This window comes from Ovis aries, chromosome X (genome assembly GCF_016772045.2).
Source record: "Ovis aries strain OAR_USU_Benz2616 breed Rambouillet chromosome X, ARS-UI_Ramb_v3.0, whole genome shotgun sequence".
NCBI lineage: Eukaryota > Metazoa > Chordata > Mammalia > Artiodactyla > Bovidae > Ovis > Ovis aries.
Window position 1 is genome coordinate 15,177,679 of NC_056080.1, and position 14,177 is coordinate 15,191,855.

The window sequence follows — 14,177 nt, forward strand, 5'->3', positions numbered from 1 at the left end:
CTTCTTATGTTTCTCTTTTTATCTTTGCCCATTCCTGTGACTTTATGTTTTTTTCTTTTCCTCTCTTCCTTTGCTTGGTCCTTATCTTAGTTGAACAAAATACCAAAGCATATTTGTTATCATTAGTGCTATTGCCTGACTTTTTTTTTTTTTTAATTTGGCTATGCTGGGTCTTAGTTGTGGCATGTGAGATCCAGTTCCCAGACCAGGGATGGAACCCAGGCCTTTCACCCACTGCATTGGGAGCTTGGAATCTTAACCACTGGACTACTGGGGAAGTCTCCGTTTTGTTTTTAATATTTCTTTTAAAGCACTGTTTCGGGTGGAAGGTATATCTCTAAACCATGGACTGATTTTTTTCCCCTTGGGTTAGTGTTTCCCAGCCAGGCTTAATGCATATACATGGGCAAATTCTTCTCAGGGCCTTTTTCACTCCTATTACTCAAGCATTGAACACTAACCGATTTTATTCCTTTTTAAGGCTCAACCCCAGGTTTTGAGTCTTGCCTGAGAAAGTGGCTTAACCCTGTGGCCACCTTGAACACCTTGAACTTTACAGGAGTCACTGGGACCCTGTTCCTGCCCTCCAGATTTTCAGGACTGTCATGGAAAAAGCGAAGCCTAATTACCCATGCCTCGTCCATATCCCGTGCCTAGTCCATTTCTGGGAAGGGCACAGCGTGACGTAAGCACTACACTTGCTCCAGCGTTCTAGGGAGAAATCGCCACAGCCTTTCCCACCCCCTGAAAAGCGCCATTCTCCAGGTGGGAAGAGCCAAAGACGCCTCTCTCGCGCAGAGTGGACGCGGAATGACTGTGGCTCTGGCCCTTTGGATTCTGCAGCGCGGGCGGCGCAGGTGACCATTCGCCGAGCAGGCTGCGCTCCGAGTTAGTTACCTGGCCCAGCGCGGTGGGGCGGGGCGGGGCGGGGGCGGGGCCATGGTGCGATCCAAGGCCGTGATAGGTTCGTGCCGCGCCTGTCTCCATGTGCCGTGCGGCGGAGGCACAACATTCAAGTCCGGGGGCGGGGCTGGCGCGCGCCGGGAGGAAGCGGTCGCGCGGCAGCTGCGGGGCGTGGGGGCGGTGGCGGCGGCGGCCGAGGCCGAGGCCGGAGCAGCGGAGGCTGTGGTGAAGGCGGCGGCGCCTTAGCCGGGGACGGTGCTCCGCCTGCCCCCCTTTCAGGCTCCATGGAGGCGGCGGCGGGCGGGCTCTGCGGCTCTGGACCGCCGCTGCTGCTGAGCGAGGGCGAGCAGCAGTGCTACTCTGAGCTCTTCGCGCGCTGCGCCGGCGCCTCAGGCGGGGGCCCGGGTCCCGGCCCCCCTGAGGCCGCCAGGGCTGCCCCTGGCGCGACCACTGCAGCCGCTGGCCCGGTCGCCGACCTGTTCCGAGCGTCGCAGCTGCCAGCCGAGACGCTGCACCAGGTAGGTCCCCGCACCCTTGCCCTTGTGAGTCTGTGGGGACCGTTTCTGCAGGGACAAGGGGGCGGGGTGGGGCGACAGGGCCGCCGACAGGCACCCGGAGGCCTCGGCCAGGTCGCGGAGAGTGGCTTCGCAGCCTAGAATGGCGGCGACGCCCTTGTTCCCCAGGGGACACCAGCCTCCTCCACAGCTCAGCGGTGCTGGGTGCGCTCCCATCTTCCTCCGCTGAGACAGACGGACACTCCCTCCTCTCCCCGGCCGTTTCTGGGGTCTCTGCAGCCTCCCAGACCCAAAGTTTGCCTTCTTCTGTAACTAGTGTTTGTTTTGGCTGCTGTCTGGAGTAACCTCTGCTTGCCGCTCCTGCACTTCCCTCTCCTGGGTGAGTGGGCGCTTGGATGCCTTGCAGGATTTGAACTTGAAGGGTGTGTGTGTGTGTGGCCGGCGGCCGACGACTGAATGTTGTCCGCTTTATATACTACTTGTAATGTACACGAATTTACTGTACATCTGCGTACTAACGTATTTCTGCATATTAGCATTAAACTGAACAGCTTAATGACAAATTGCAGAACCGGGACACAGGGCTGCAAGAGGACATCTGTCAAGGCAGAGCTAAGCTTCCTATTTAGGACTGGACGTGGTTCCCAGACATTCACCGTGAGGGACAGTTGTAGTTTCCCATCTTACCATTATTTGGACTTGAAATAGAATTGCCAAGTAATGTGTGTCATAGCTGCCTCCTTTTGGCTGCTCCATACCTGGAAAAGGAGGAGGAGGAGGATGCACAGTAGATCAGTTTTCCTTTTGTGCTTTCCGTGGAGCAATAAGCATCTTTGTCTGTGTTTTGCTGTTACTTCGTTGTGATAAGATTCTTAATACCAGGCCCCAAATCTGAAATGAAGTTTTTCTTAAAAGCTGGAGTCAGGTTTGACAGAAAACAACAAAATTCTGTAAAGCAGTTATCCTTCAATAAAAAAATAGAAAGAAAGAAAAAGCTGGAGGCAGTTTGAAAGTTAACATCAATTGTATATTTAGAGTGGGGAGTGATATTTTAAAATCCAGTTCCAAAGGGGTACTGAGGGTTTTATGGTTCACTTGCAATATCATTGTTTGTAGATTAAAAAAATCATTTAAGAGCATTTTATACTGCTGGAGCATGCGTATGTCTGTCTGTTTGAGCATAATTTTAGCCACTCTGTAATCTCTCACTTTTCAGAATTCAAGATTTCTGAAAATATAATTAGTATCCACAGACCTTAACACGGCTGTTTGTCTCTTAAGAAGTCTTTGCTCTGGAGACAGTTTGACTTCTGCTCTTGAGCAGTTGAACTTGACCAGGTAGAAGAAAAGTCAATATTTTAAAACATGAACCATGGCTATTACATGAGGTCCTCAGAATACTCCCAAGCATAATTTATTAAATGCTATTGCTGCTTCTCAACTGAAAGAGGAATAAGTGACAGGCCGCACAGCAAGTAAGTGACAGCTGGGCCTCTGTTAAAAGGCTTATTTTGTTGTCAGTAATGCATGGAGTGTGATAAGAGATGGGTAGGCATATTAAATCTGAATTATGTTGATTGACTTCTTCTAAGGAGTTGGGGAGGGGCCTTTCCTGGTGTTAGAACCCAGGGTGTTTAAGGTTTAAAAAGAACTCAAGGCACGGTGCCTTTGTATGAATGAGATTGTATTTTTGATGTCTAGTTGAAACCTTCTTCTTGCAAAAGATGCTGGCAAGAGGGGACATCCCTAGAATATTGCTTGTGATAAATCTCAACGAGCTTTAGAGCTCCCTTATGCAGCGCAGCAAAACAAAAGACTTCCTTCCCCATTAACCTGTGTGCTCAGTCGTGTCTGACTCTTTGTGACCCCATGGACTGTAGCCCACCAGGCTTCTCTGTCTCCAGTGTCTCCTGTATTGGCAGGCAGGTTCTTTACCCTGAGCCACTGGGAAGCCCAACCTAACACAATGCAGTAATCCAGTATTCTTTGCACAGGTGAAAATGAACATCGAAGGCATCCTGGACAGAGTAATGTAATCAGAAGAGATTCAAACAAAGCCAGCAGCCATCTAATTTTTACTAACCACGTTGGTTGTGTGTGGTGTGGTGTGTCTGGGTGTGTGTACGTGCATGAGCACTCAATTTATCTTGACTTTCACTACTCCATAAGTGTATCAGTCTTTAGAACAGATATAGATGTTTTTAGCCTTTCCCTGTTAAACAGGAACTTGTAAGTTTAATTAAGTGGTCCAACAGGTATAACTGCCCCATTTGTGGAGGCACTAACTAGCCCTGTTAGTTTCTATGGTAATGGATTGTTTTTTTCTTTTTAATAGGCATACAACTAAGATTACCATAATGTTCCAGGAAGATTGAAAATCTTACCTGAAGTACATGTTCTATAAAAATGCCTTATTTTGTCTCCTCCTTGAAATAAAAATAAATCACTACACCTGTTACTTTGTTATGTAAGTGAGTTATCTTAGGGATTTTTTTTCAGTTGAAATACATGTGTGTGTATATATACATATATACGTATATATATATATATTTTAACAGACTTTATCTTTTCAGAACAGTTTTAGGTTCACAGCGAATTTGAGGTTAAGGTACACAGAGTTCCCATATACACTCTGGCTCCACACATATCCAGCCCCCCCATTATCAATACCCTCACCAGAGTGATACATTTTTTATAATTGATGAACCTGCATTGGCATATCATGATCACCCAAAGTCTGTAGTTTACATTATGTTTCATTCTTGGTGATGTACATTCTTTGGTTTTGGACAAATGTGTAATGACACGTATCCACCATTGTAGGATCATACTGAGTAGTATGAGTAGCATCATACTGAGTAGTTTCACTGCCCTAAAAATCCTTTGTGCCCTACTTATTCATCCCTTGCTGTTACACCCAACCCATGGCAATTACTGATCTTTTTACTGTCTCCAAAGTTTTGCCTTTTTCCAGAATGTCATGAAGTTCGAGATTGTCTTGTTTCATTTAGTAATATGCATTTAAGATTCCTCTGTGTCTTTTCATAGCTTGTTGGCTCATTTCTTATTTGTGTTAAATAATTTTCTATTGTCTGGATGTACCACAGTTTATCCATTCACATACTGGAGGACATCTTGGTTAGTTTCAAGCTTTGGCAGTTATAGATAAAGTTGCTATAAGCATCTGTGTGCACTTAAGTTTTCAACCCCTTAGGGTAAATACCAATGAGCGTGATTGTTGGCTCACATGGTAGGAGTGTTAGTTTTGTAAGAAACTGTCAAACTCTCTTCCAAAGTGGCTGTACTGTTTAGAGTTCCCCCAGGAATGAATGAGAGGTCCTCTTGCTCTACATCATCATCAGCGTGTGGTGTTGTCAGTGTTGAGTTTCACCATTCTAGAAGGTATGTAGTGGTATCTTTTGATGTAATTTGCAATTCCCTAATGACATATGATGCTTAGGATCTTTCCATATGCTCGTTTTCCATCTTGAATTGTATTTTAGTGTGTCATGATGTTGTTGTTCAGTTGCTAAGTTGTGTCTGACTCTTTGCAACCCCCTGGACTATAGCATGCCAGGCCTCCCTGTCCCTCACCATCTCCCCAGAGCTTGCCCAAGTTCATGTCTATTGCATCAGTGATGCCATCCAACCATCTCATCCTCTGCCGCCCTCTTCTCCTTTTGCCTTCAGTGTTTCCCAGCATCAGGGTCTTTTCCAGTGAGTCAGTTGTTTGCATCAGGTGGCCAAAGTATTGGAGCTTCAGCATCAGTCCTTTCACTGAGTATTCAGGGTTGATTTGCCTTAGGATTGACTAGTTTGATCTCCTTCCTGTCCAAGGGACTCTCTAGAGTCTTCTCCAGCACCACAATTTGAAAGCATCAGTTCTCTGGTGTTTAGCCTTCTTTATGGTCCACCTCTCACATCTGTATATGACTACTTGAAAAGACCATAGCTTTGACTATATGGACCTCTGTCGGCAAAGTGAAGAACAGAAAAGCTCATTTTCTGTTTTGAATTATATTTTAATGTGTCATAATAGCCCACTTTAAAAGGCCTTTTGGTCTTTTTATAAGAGGTGCTGATTTATTTTAAAACAGGTTTCTAGTATGGGGTAGAAAAATGTTAGAGTAAAATTTTAAATTACAAAAAGTAAATATGAATAAGAAACAGGTAAATAGTTTTAAATACTTCAGAACAAAGAATTACAAGTGTTAGAGTGATTGGTTTTTCAGGTTATGACGTATTTAATTTGTATTGAAAGGCCAGCATTTTACTAGAATGCATAGACTTGGATTGGATGTGTATTTGAAGTATTTTAGTTTCTTTTGAGCGTCGGGCACTATTCTAGGTGCTAAGGTTTCAGCTGTGAATCAAACACAGCCTGTCCTCATGGAGACAGGCTCATGTGAATCAAACACAGCCTCCCTGTCCTCATGGAGCTTACATTCCAATGCAGATGGTTTATATTATTTATTTTGGCCAAGAGGCTTGTGGGATATTAGATCCCTGACGACCAGGGATCAAACCTGGGCCCTTGGCAGTGAAAGCCTGGAGTCCTAACCACTGGACCATCAGGGAATTCCTGCAGTGCAAATGTCTTTAATTTTCAGAATTTGAGTAAGAAAATATAGCAGCTGGAACATAAATAGCCACCTGAAACTGGCAAGTTTTCTGTTTGATGTAATGAATTAACAAACTGTATACATATATTCTGAGGGCAGAAGGAGAAGAGGGCGTCAGAGGATGAGTTGGCTGGATGGCATCACTGGTTCACTGGACATAAACTTGGGCAAACTTTGGGAGGTGAGGGGCGTGGACAGAGAGGCCTGGCGTGCTGCAGTCCACGGGGTTGCAAAGAGTCGGACACAACTGGGCGACTGAACAACATAGACTCCGTTATAATATTTATCCTTTTGGATGATGTCTTAGTCTTTAGGAATGTTGTGCATATTTCAAGTAGTCATCATAATGAGTTTTCATTGTTATAATGGTTAACTCCTTGCTTTGAGATAATGTATTTTTTATTGAGATATAATTGAAATATGATATACTAGTTTCAGGTATATAAGACAATGATTCAATATTTGTATGTTTTGTTGAATGATCACTGATATCCATCAGCACACAGTTACAAAAATATTTTTCTTGTGATGAAAACTTTAATAATTTACACCCAACAGCTTTCAAATATACAGTACATTATCAAATATAGTCACCATGCTGTACCTGACACCCCCAGGACTTACTTATTATATCACTGGAAGTTTATGCCTTTTGACCACCTTTACCCATTTCACCCACTGCCGTCTCTGGCAACCACCAAACTGTTCTCTTTATGAGTTCCAGTTGTTTGTTTGTTTGTTTTTGTATCCCACATAAGATTGAGATCGTGCATATGGTGTTTGTCTTTCATTGACTTGCCAGTTAACTCTTAGGCTCTAAAGGAAATAGTTGTAAAATACTGTTGATTCTGTATTATCAGGGGAAATCATTGAATGGGAAAAAAGCTTGGAAGTAATGTCTGATTGTTTGAGTGGCTTTAATTGAAGTAAAGAAGTAAAAGAAAGCTATGAGAAGTAGAGGATATCTAAAAAATTCCTGTATATAGACTCACCTTTGGGAAGAAGCCATATTTAAAGGTTTTCTTGAAATTCTTTGAAGCAACTGTTTAATCATTTAAAAAAACTAGACAAAAGACAAAATTTCTGTGAACTTTTTCCAGTTTCTAGATTATTAGAGCTATTTTTAATGCAAATAAAACAATTTTCTATTTTTACATCTTTATACCATATCCCTTTGTTACATCTTTATATCATATCCCTTTGTTACATATGCTTTAGGGAGATAGAGACCAGCAAGCTAAAACAGTAACCTAGACTCTGTGCTGTTTCAGATAAAGTGTTCTTTTTTGTATAAGAATGAATGCCCACAGGTTAAGGAAGTTCCAGAGCCAAACCATTGTTTGGTTAAAAGGAGGATATTTGCATAATAGTAAGTTGTTAACTCTTATAAAAAACTTTTCTGATGTGTAAAACTAGAGCATTACCCAACAATAACTGTGTACCCCCTGCTGCTGCTAAGTCACTTCAGTCGTGTCCAACTCTGTGCGACCCCAGAGATGGCAGCCCACCAGGCTCCGCCGCCCCTGTGATTCTCCAGGCAAGAACACTGGAGTGGGGTGCCATTGCCTTCTCCGTGTACCCCCTACTCAGCATAAAATGTAAAACAGCCTAATTAATGTGGAAGTTTCCTGTGACCCCTTCTCTGGTCCCATTCTCCTTCCTCCTCACCCCAGAGGTTACTACTGTCCTGAATTTGGTGTGCATGATTAGAAAAGTTTTTGTACTTTCATTACATGTTTGTGTGTGTGTGTGTGTGTATATGTAGTGTGTACATACGTACATGTGTGTATATACACACACATACACACACATACGTGTCACTAAAATGATAAATTGTTTTGTATGGCTTTTTAACTTAAAAGGAATATAGTACTCTGTGTAACCTTCCAAAACTTGCTTTTCCTCTCATTGTTTTTTCTGAGGTTTGTCCTTGTTGACACATGTAGCTGCAGTTCATTTATGCTTCCTTTTAAAAAATCTTCATTACTTACTCGTGCAGTGACTCATTATTTTATGAGGCCTTTATGCCTATGGAAAGTAGGTGGCATTTTTCTTGGTTTATATAGAGTGTCTCATGATTAGGGGACTGTTCTAAACATGTACAAACATTAAAATGCCTTCATAGATATCAAAAAGCACACTTATATTCTTGAGAGTGTTCGAGGACCTTTGAGTTAATGGATTAGACTTTCATAGGCTTGCTTTTCTCTCATTTTTTTAAAAATGGAAACTCTCAGGCAAACAGACTACTACATTAAACTCCTCTGCACTTGCCACCCTTGCTCAACAACCATCAATACATGATCGATTCCATTCCATCTGCATTCCTACTTTTGTTTTTTGCCCCCTCTTTTAACCTGAAGCAAGTCTCAGACATCGTATGATTCATAGAATTTATCTTTGAGGACACCTGGGAGTGGTCATATATGGGTTTAATACTGATGACTTACGGTTAAATGGCAAGAGTGAATGATGGTTTCATATCATCGAGCTAGTCTTTAATGTAAAGTTGAGGAAACCAATAGGGAGATTGAAGAAGTAACAAAGTGAAGGCTAGAAATACAAGATGAATTTGAACATTGTCTTACTGTCATACTCATAACAGCCTTACTTTAAGAATATAGAAAATTGGTTTTGAGGAAGTCTTGAATCTTTTATTTTTTAGGCTGTGCCAGCCAGGGATCAAACCTGGGCCCCTGGCAGTGGAAGCTTTGAGTCCTAACCACTGGACAACCAGGGAATTCCCTATAGTTGTTTTGGCAATTATTGGTAACTTTTAAAAGAGGGTTTGGTTCCTTAGCAGGTATTTTCACACTTCCTGTTTCCTGAAGGCAAAGTGTCTAGTATTTTGTATTTATATCATTCTTTGCTTTGGTACATGTCTGGGGCCTTTGAAAAGTGCTTAGGCCATCAAGGTGGAGCCCTCATGAATGGGATTAGGGCTGTATAAAAAAGGCTCCAGAGAGATCCCTAGTCCTTCCCACCGTGTAAGGAGCGAGAAGTCACAAGAAGGGGACCCTGACCATAAGGTAGTCATGCTGGGTTGCTCAGAACTGAGCTGTTTCCTAGGGTGTGGGACTTCCCTCTTAGAACTGCTTTTGCTGTGTCCCATAAGTTTTGGACTGTTGTGCTTTCTTTTTCATTTGTCTCTAGGAATTTTTTGAATTGTCTTTTTGATAGAAATAGAATTTTTAAAATCATATTACAATTGTTTCAGGTATTTCAGTGATGATAAACAGTCAGCTGGCTGATCTTATCACTGTGTTAAAAAATACATGTACTTCCACTACAAACTTGTTTTTTAATATTTTGGTAGCTGTAGTTCGGTGTATTTTGCCTATAATCCTGTGTATTTTATTTTATTTTGGCCATGCCCCTCAGCTTGTGGGATCTTAATTCCTCAACCAAAGATCAAATCCAGGCCCTGTCAGTGAGAGTGCCAAGTCCTGATCACTGAACCATCAGGGGTTTCCCAATAATCATGTGTATTTTAAGTGTTTACTTTTATGCATTTAAGTTTATTTTGAGAAGAGGTCCGTGAGGCTGCCCACAGGGGTCGAAGCACAAAAACAGTTAAGAAGCCCTGTGCAAAAGAATTAGGAGGTGTCTAGAAATTCCAGTTCTTCGTTGCTCATTGTTTCCAAAGTCAGAATGGTAGCAACACTGCTGCCGATTCTAGGTCAGGAATGAGATTCCATCAGGCCCTTGTGGTCCACCCCCACCTCTAGTGCCCCAACTGTCCTGTAAGGGGGAAGGAAGCCCAGAGTGAATGGATGCTCAGCTGCTTCCTCTAGGACCTCACTCTCAAGTCACTGCTGCAGTCCCAGCTTTGAACCTTCTCTGCTCTTGACCTGTCTGTCTGGTCCTCTCAGTCTTGCTTCACTCCAGAGAACCTCTCTGGAGCATGGCTGTTTGGCCTGTTTTATTTACCTCTTATTATGTCTAATTCAGAGGCTGGCTGGAACATGGACTTGTAGGAAAAAGTGATTTTTACAGATTGGAGAAATTCAACTATCCTAATAATCTAATTCAGGACCAAGAGAGGCCATTAATATTAGGTTAGTAGTAAATGTTTGCTTTGACTTAATTCACTTGTAACACTTTGCCCTTGGTTTACAGAAAAATATCTTTGTTCAGCCTCCTGGGGATAATTAAGTGTTTTACCTGTGTTAATTTCCTGACTAATTGAAGTAAATCCCATAAATGCCAGCAATTAAGAATTGTTTTTTTTTTAAAGCAGGTTGTCTTAAATGTGTAATGTTTGCCCCTGATGCCTTCAAAAGAACATATTTGATAGAATGATCTCTTTGTTTGTTGCTTAGTTCAGGATCAGCCTTGTGAAAAACAGATGATTATACGAAGATGTTTGGTGTACTAGCCATTTGAGTTTGTTTTTTCTTTAGGATCTCTTTAAAATTATTTTAAAATGTTTGGACTCCTATCGTTTGCATACGCTCTGCAGTCTGGTAATTTTATCATCCTGTTACTGAGAGATGGCAATGGAAGTGAAGTGCATGAAATTTAGCACATGGATGTTTTAGCTTCTTTTAATTTATTGTTTGTTCTAGATCAGAGTTTCTCATCTCAGCACCACTGATGGGGCCAGGTCATCCTTTGCAGTGACACTGTCCTATGTATTGTAGGATGTCTAGCAGCATTCCTGGGCTCTGCTTACTGGATGCTAGCATCTATCCCTTTCCCAGTTGTTACAACCAAAAATGTTTGCAGACATTGCCAGGGGGCAGAATCTACTCTGGTTGTAGATACATGGTGTCTGCATATATACGATCATGGTAGCAGCTTCCATGTATTGACTGATCACCATGTATTTTACCGTGTCCTATAACTTGTAGAGGATGTCCCAGGTGACACAGTAGTAAAGAATCCTCCTGCCAATGCAGGAGACATGGGTTGTATCCCTGGGTCGGGAAGATCTCCTGGGGAAGGAAATGGCAACCCGCTCTAGTATTCTTGCCTCGGAAGTCCTATGGACAGAGAAGCCTGGTGGGTTACAGTCCATGGGGTCACAGAGAGTTGGGCATGACTGAGCACACACGCACATAACTTGTAGAGGCTCATGCCATTTAACTCCAAACCACAAGATTGATATCCCCAGTTTGAAGAAAACAAAACAGAGGTGCAGAGGTTTAGTAACTTGCCCAGGGTCATGCAAATAAGTGACTTCTTATTAATTTATTTGAGTTGGAATTCAGTCTTTGTTTTTATTTATTTATTTATTTGCCACGCTGTGCATCTTGTGGGATCTTAGTTCCTTGACTAGGGATTGAACCCAGGCCTTTGGCAGTGAGATCATGGAGTCCTAACCACTGGACCACCAGAGAATTATCAGTCTTTGTTTTTACTTTTAAATTATTAAAACATTTTATTGTATTGAAATATAGCTGATTTACAGTGTCATGTTATGGAATTGTTTTTGTTAGAGACAAACTAAAAAGGAAAGGGTGTTTCCTGATGACCTCCCAGTGGCTATTGTTTCCATGACAGTTCTGTGTAAGTGTGGGAGTTATTGCTTGAAGGGGTGATTCTCTTGGTGCATGTCTGAGGATGGTTTGGACCATTTCTGAGGTGTTTCTGTGGTAGGGTGAAGCAGAACATGGGACTGTCTAAGGGCCAAGCCAGTTCAACTTTGAGGCCAAGGAAGCCACCAGAAATTGGGGTTGTCAGCAGCCTTCAGGCACAGCATGCCCAGGGGGTTTACTGAGAGCAGGAACGCTGAGGCGTGGAGCAGCCACCATGGCAGTTGGCCTCTGTTGCTGCTGGAGCTGTGAAGGGTGCTTTGCCTATATGAACAGTAGTCTGGAAGGCCGTGAATGTCCTTGGCAGTGAGGGGGTGGGGGCTGAGGGATAAATGTGGCCGGCTCCGTCCCCTGCTGGCTGCCATTCTGGAGGCTGGAAGCATGGGAGCCTGCATGTAGAAGCTCACAGAGGCCTGCCTCTTGGATAGAGTGTGGGCCAACGGGCTGGGGGTGACTCTGGGTGACAGATGGAGGGCCAGCTCAGGGTGCAATCTGGGCTGAAACCCACACTCTGGATCCTTAGAAGAAAGGGACATGGCTGGTTTGAGGTGAGAGAGACCACCTGTGTTCGGTGGGCCTGTGGTCCTGCAGCCCTGCCCTCTAGGAGGGCTGAGAGGGCTTTTTCCCACTTGTCGCGGGAGGCCTTGAGGCTATAGGGGGTGTACATATGGGAGCTTTTTGATCACAGTGGGGCAGTCATTTCCAAGGATTGCAGTGTTTTTTCTTGTTCAGGGCACTGGGAAACATATAGCCATGGAGCGACCTTCTGGGAGTTTCTGTGAGCACTGGCTGTACATGGTGGGAAAGGGCACCCTGGGACTGGAGTTGAGGTAATTCAGGGGAGTAGAAAGTGTATTATAACGTTTAGGCATATGACCTTATGTTACATTAGCTTTTTTCTTTTTTCTAAAGGATAGGATTCCTGTAGGGATTCTTCTTCATCCCCAAATAGCTGTGTGTGTGTGTCTGTGTGTGTGCGCGCGCATGTGTGTGTGCGCGTGCATGTGCGTGTGCATGGGTGTGTGCATGTGTGCGTGCGTGTGCATGTGCGTGCGTGTGTGTGTGTGTGTACATTGCTCAAACTTAACAAGGCCCTGTTGAGCAAACCAGGGCTCGTAAAAACCTAGAATCCTCCTCATATATTGCATAGTAAACTCAAATGCAAAGAAATAGCTTCGTTCTCATTTGCATTCTTTATGGGCTAGCATATCTTCTGGAAAACTTGTTGCCATGGCAATGGGATATTATCTATCTCAGTAGTGTACTACATAAAAATAGCCCTTTGTGTTCAAGGGTGATGTTGGTGACAGGTGGTTTGGTGAATGTTTAGCAGGGTGCTTTGTCAGCATTCCATTGTTTACGATTGTGAAATAGAAATGAGCATTGATTTGTTTTACTGTCTCAAAATGTGATTTTATCTGTAAAGGGCAGGTGGTGGTGCTCTGTTTAATTCTGAGTTATAAGTCTTCCTTTGCAGGTCAGGTAAGTATGATGATTGAAGCCATCTCTCATGGTGAAAAGGAAATGGCTTCTCTTTCTGTTGGTGCTAGAGGGTGTGCAACACAGGAATGAGTCCGGAGCAAGTAGTATAATTCTCTCATTCTTCAACAAATGGTTCTTCCTAAGTGCCGTGTTCTTATAAACCCAGCAGTAGCAAGTGATCAGGTGGACTAGATGAGCTCTGAGCTGTTGATCAAAAACTCATTTCTTGCAGGTTCTTAAATGGAACAGATTTTTGATGAACATGAGTTTCCACTGCTCATTTTAGCTTTGATCTCATGTGTAGCCAAGGAAGAATTCTTGACCCTACAATTGATCTTTATTTTAAAAAATCCTTTGGGCAATTTAGTAGAGTGGTAACTCTCAAACATTTGTCATCCTCTCACCTTATTTCTAGAAATTTGTCTTGCACGTAAATAGCAGGTTTCTAGTGCTGAAATAAACTTTACTCTAGTTTTGAGAATTTTAGACTCTCTTAAGAAATACTATGGCTTGGAGCTTTAGACTTGAAAGTTAATGCTGAAATTCTGATATACATTTTACTACTGCAGAAATGGACTCATTATCCCCTTGTGTTGAATATTTTCTCTTGGAGTCAGTATGAATATCTTTTTGCTGATAATATCAAAAATAGTTGTTAAGTGGCTTGCTGGGTACCCAGTACTACTCGTAGAACTTTTTTGTGTGTGTGTTAACTCACTTAATTCCCATAAACATTCTGAAAGTTTTTTGTCACTATTGTCCAGATGCAGCATACTTATTAGTATGCTTTTTGGTTTCTGGTGAGTAAGTACTGTGCCATGTAAGACCTGATTGCTCCTTCTTGCTCACCAGTGTGTGTTGATGTGTTTCTGATAACTGAAAGCATTTTTCTGCCAGGGGATGGCCAAACACAGCCTGTGGGCCAAGTCTGTCCTGTCACCTATATTTTTTAGTATGACTTATGAGCTAAGAATGGTTTGTAACTTTTTAAAGGGTTGGGAAGAAGTAAAAAGAATATTTCATGACACTTGCAAATTATATGAAACTCAAATTTCAGTTTCTGTAAACAGTTTCCTTAGCACACAGCCACACTTTGATGTGTACGTATCGTCCATGGC

At 42.8% G+C, this 14,177-nt stretch overlaps 1 protein-coding gene across 2 annotated transcripts in view; it reads left to right on the forward strand.

Annotated features, from left to right (window-relative positions):
* Positions 1–1,035: 1,035 nt before the first annotated feature.
* REPS2 (RALBP1 associated Eps domain containing 2) overlaps positions 1,036–14,177 on the forward strand; it is a 246,918-nt gene continuing 233,776 nt past the window's right edge. For both annotated transcript variants that reach the window (XM_027963581.3, XM_027963582.3), the window contains exon 1: positions 1,036–1,421. In XM_027963581.3, coding sequence (XP_027819382.1) covers positions 1,188–1,421 — 234 coding nt within the window. In that variant the 5' untranslated portion in view covers positions 1,036–1,187. The remainder of the gene's footprint in view (positions 1,422–14,177) is intronic.